The 4,949-nt window shown below is 27.6% G+C and overlaps 1 protein-coding gene across 1 annotated transcript; it reads left to right on the top strand.

Moving 5' to 3' along the window:
• Positions 1-2,244: 2,244 nt before the first annotated feature.
• Positions 2,245-4,071, top strand: LOC126553075 (zinc finger MYM-type protein 1-like). The gene has a single exon (XM_050208264.1). The coding sequence runs from the start codon at positions 2,245-2,247 to the stop codon at positions 4,069-4,071; it is 1,827 nt and encodes a 608-aa protein (XP_050064221.1).
• Positions 4,072-4,949: the final 878 nt, after the last annotated feature.

Raw genomic sequence — 4,949 nt, 5'->3', positions numbered from 1 at the left:
CTCGAATACAAAAAAAATATATATGATTAAATGCAAATTTTAAATTTTATAATTTAAAAAAAAAATACTGTTTACAGTGGAAAAATATTTTCTAATTTTAAGCTCTATGTAATTTTGTGTCCCCGACCCTGGCCACCACTTACACATCGTGAATTTTGTACGTACTGAGCATTAATTGTTGTTTCCTATACAGTATACGGGCATACGGACTAAATACACGTATTTCCCATAACGCCGGATAGCAAACGGTCGCGGAATGGCTGTTGGTGTACGGTCACCGTTATCGTAATATCACACTACTGACGATAAAAATAGACATACCCAATATTGATATTTTTGAGCAACATGTAATAGTTATTATTAGTAATACCTACTATTATAATTTATAATATTAATCATGATAGAATGATAAATATTTCCATCATGATTATTTGCTATTATTCTGGTAATTACAGACACACAGTCACAGTCTCTACTTTACACAGCGGTCGTCGTCGACTTGATGTACTTACTCTATCGTGGTTGTAAATTTGTTATCATTTACCTTTTTAATTTCTTCCTTTTTAAATATGTGTGACAATAATAAAAGAAAACGTAAATGCACTAAATTGGAATGTTTATCATGCGGACGTTCGTTTGACCACGACTATCGTTAAACACGAAATAAAAATCCATGGTGGTGATCATGTCAAAGTAAAAGACATTAGTCTTGGTATTGCAAATAACCCTTTTATTGCGGCCCAATTGAATTATCAACGAAAAACTCAATTACGTAATCATATCAATTAAATATTTAAAAAATTAAAAAACATAACCATAATAGGTTAAATAGGTAAGTACCTTTATTATTAATTTAATTTTTGAAGGCATATTAATTGTATACCTATTATTACATTATAATGGTACCTAGGTATTTTATATAATTTATATTATAGAATAAAAAAGCTTTGATTTACTAAAAAAAAACCATGTCCAGTATTATAGGTTTATACCCATATTAATATATAGTAAGTAGTAACTAAAATGTCAAGTATTTATTATTTAATTATTTTAAACAAAATATGTTTAACTTATAAAATACAAAATATTTGTAAAATTCAAACTGCTCATAGGTTATAGGTACTACCTACCAATTGATCATTTTAAGTTTTTAATACCATTAATTATTATTAGGTATTTTATTACATATAGTTACATAAATAATAAATTTAATATCCTATGTATAACATTAAATTTAATTAAGCAGTTGTATTATATTACAAATTTAAAATTTTAACTTTCCATTTTCCAAGGCGTAAGTATTGAGACATTATATTGTAAAATATAGGCATATTTTTAATAAACCTTCTAATAAAATGTATTGAAACTAAATACTTGACATTTAGACTATTTAATAATAAGTATGTTTAAGCATTGTTTTCACAGTTTTTTATTTCTAAATTTGCATGCTTTATTTTATAGCATTCCAATCAGGCAAATTCATCGACAGTATCCCCAGATGTTGAAGAACAAAACGACTTAGACATTGTGTCTACAAATACTATTGATGTAAAGATAAATTACTTTATAAAAAGTGTTATTTTGGAATTACTTATAATTTATTTTATAGCATCCTGACCAGTCCATCACATTAGAATCATTAATGGTATCCTCAGATGTTATAGAGCTGAACAATGACTTGGTCATTGCATCTGTAAATGCTTTAGATTTGAAGGTAAATTATTCCAATTATTTTAATATAATAAAAGAGTATTTATAATATCATTGAACCATAACTTATATAGTGTAAAACACAAGTCAAATAACATTAAATATATTTAATTAATATTAGGTATTTGTTTTTATGTTTAATGTTTAATTTTTTTTTGTTTGTTTACTATTGATAGTATTATAAACTATATGTTTACTTAGCATTCCCATTCTCCATTTTCTTTAATAATTAAGTTATTTTAATTTATATCTTTATTTATTTATTTATTTATTTTTGTAGTTTGAAAATGCAGAGAGTAAAATTGAAAACAGTAGTGAACAATTAGAAAATAATCAAAGCACTGTGGAAATTGGTGAACAAGATATGTCACTTATACCTAGTACTGATTATACATGGGTAGATTGTGTTGGACAATTCTCTGAAGCATTACTTGTTGTTACTTGAATGCAATATCTATCTATAGTATTGTATCAAATGAAATAACTCTCTAAATACTAATATGATTATATATGTAATAGTATGAAAGTATCAGTATGATATCTTCTATCAAGGAAAAATCTAATGAATTTATAAATATGGCTACATCTGTACTGACATCAGAATTATCATTGGATCAAAATAATGAAAATAATGTAATTGATAAACTCTTGGATCATGATCCTGGAAAAAGAGAAAAAGTTCAGTCGTCTTCTCAACGAAATTATTTATTTAGCTTAGGGCCATTTCAACCAAAATTACAAAGATATCCTATCAACATAAATATTCCCCAAGGAAGACAACGGCAGTTTAATTCAAATTGGTTCACAGAATATCCATATTTAGAGTACAGTGTACATAGTGATGCAGTTAACTGTTTTATATGTGGATTATTTCCCAATCGTTCATGTGCAGAAACATCTTGGACAAAAGAAGGAGTTAGAACCTGGCATAAGATGAAATCTAAAGGTAAAAATAGAAAAGGAAAATTAGAACTACATTTTACATCAAAATCTCACCAATTCGCATTGAACGATTACAGCAATTTCATATTACATTCTAATCATATCGATGGACTTCTCAATAAGGAACATAGAAAAACAGCCATAAACTTTATTCAGCAAAAAGAATTTCATAAAGATGTAATTAAAATTTTATTTGATGTATCTCGTACTTTAGCACGTCAAGGATTGCCGTTCAGAGTAGATGGAGATGAGAAAAATGGGAACTTTAACCAAATTATTTTACTTTTATCACGTCACTGTCCAGTTATGAAGACTTGGATAGAAGAAGTTAAATTTCGACCCTATCACATTAGTTATATGAGTCATGACTCTCAAAATGAGTTTATTAAATTACTTGCATTAGAAACAAAAAAACAAATAGTTAAAGAAGTAAACGATGCAAACATGTATTCAATTATGGCTGATACTACCCCAGATATGTCTAATCGTGACCAGATGTCGGTTTGTGTCCGTTATGTAGATTCGTCAGGAAAAGTATTGGAACGATTAATTGAATTAGTGGAAGTAACTGATAAAACTGGAAAAGGTACAGCACAAAATATCAGTGATGTGTTAACTAAAAACTATCTTGATTTAGAACGTATTGTATTTCAGTCATACGACTATGCAAGCAGTATGTCTGGAAAATTTCAAGGAGCTCAAGCTATGTTATCTGAACTAGTTGGTTATCATATACATTATATCCCTTGTCGGGCCCATAGATTAAATACATTTGTAGAGCATAGTTGTGAATCAAGTATTATAGTTTGTGAGCTATTTACTTCTTTAGAAAGTTTATATGTATTTTTCTCTTCAAGTACTAAACGAAGTTGTAGTTTAGAAAAAACACTTTCAGAAATTGAAGGATCTTTAAAGCTTCGTAATTTGTCTAAGACTAGATGGACTGCAAGGGCAGAATCTGTACGGGTGGTTTGGCTGTCGTTTGAAGGAATTGTTTCAGTTCTACATGAAATATCTATAAATTCAAGTATCGATAAAAAAACTAGAGTACAAGCATTAGGCCTTGAGAAGAAATGTTTATCAATTGACTTTATCATTTATTTGTACTTCATGAACCATATAATGTACCAAATGAAAATATTGACTGAAATGTTGGAGACTAAAGATCTTAATATAGTTGATGCACTAATATTAATTGATAGTTCAATTAAATCACTTACAGAAACTAGAAACAATGAAATACTGATTAATGAACTTATAGCCAGTGCCAAATCATTTTTTCTAAAACTAGATATTGATTTTATTGGCGATTTTAATCAACATCATAGAAAAAGATCAAAACCAAGAAAAATTGACTCAAATCCACAATCACATGTACACTTAACTTATGAAGACTTTTATAGAAAAGAATTTCTTTAAGTTTTGGATACACTAATAAATTTATCATCAGAAAATTTGAAATCTTGTCTGGTTTGTATTCAACCACTTTTTAAATTATTATCAGTACCTATAAGTTCAAATATAACAGTAGAAGATGTAGAAAAAGCATTTTCCTTATTTCCAAGAAACAGTGACATGTCTAATGTAACAGATTTCAACAGCGCATTATGTGAGATAAGTATATTAAGGTTACAAACTGAAAATGTTAAATCTTTAGCTAATGTTATGGATGTAGCCAATAAATTAAAGACCATAATTCCTATGGCTAATGCACTTTGTCGTTTGGCATTAACATCACCAGTCACCACAGCTTCGAATGAACGTTGTTTCAGTAAGCTAAAAATAATCAAAAATCATTTGAGAACAACTATGAGTAGTTCAAGGTTAAATGATTTGATCATACTTGATTCTGAGAAAGATGTTTTAGATAATATTGATTTAACAAGTATGATTAAAATATGGGCTTCATTAAAAGAAAGAAGAATTTCTGTTTGATATTTATTAGAATTTCTATTTTTTAGTATGTTGAATGTTCATTCTAATAATGTTTTATACTTTTATATTATATTATAATTTTTTGTAATTTTTTTTTTACAAAATAATAATTATTTTCATGTAAACAATAGTTTTTGTATTTATTTGTATACTCACTTAAAATAAATATTGTATATAGCATAGAATTTAGTTTTGTAGAAACAATATATTTATTCATGAATAATTGATGAAGTCGTCAATTTCATTGGCCACGACCCCTCACAAATTTTACGTAACGCCGGCCCTGAACAAAGTGGATACCATTTATATGGATGGAACTTTTAAATATTGTCCACGATTTTTCTTACAAATGTTCACTATCC

The sequence above is a fragment of the Aphis gossypii genome, unplaced genomic scaffold, assembly GCF_020184175.1.
Source record: "Aphis gossypii isolate Hap1 unplaced genomic scaffold, ASM2018417v2 Contig00063, whole genome shotgun sequence".
NCBI lineage: Eukaryota > Metazoa > Arthropoda > Insecta > Hemiptera > Aphididae > Aphis > Aphis gossypii.
The sequence above is the reverse complement of the archived record's forward strand: the minus strand, read 5'-3'. Positions and strand labels throughout refer to the sequence as shown.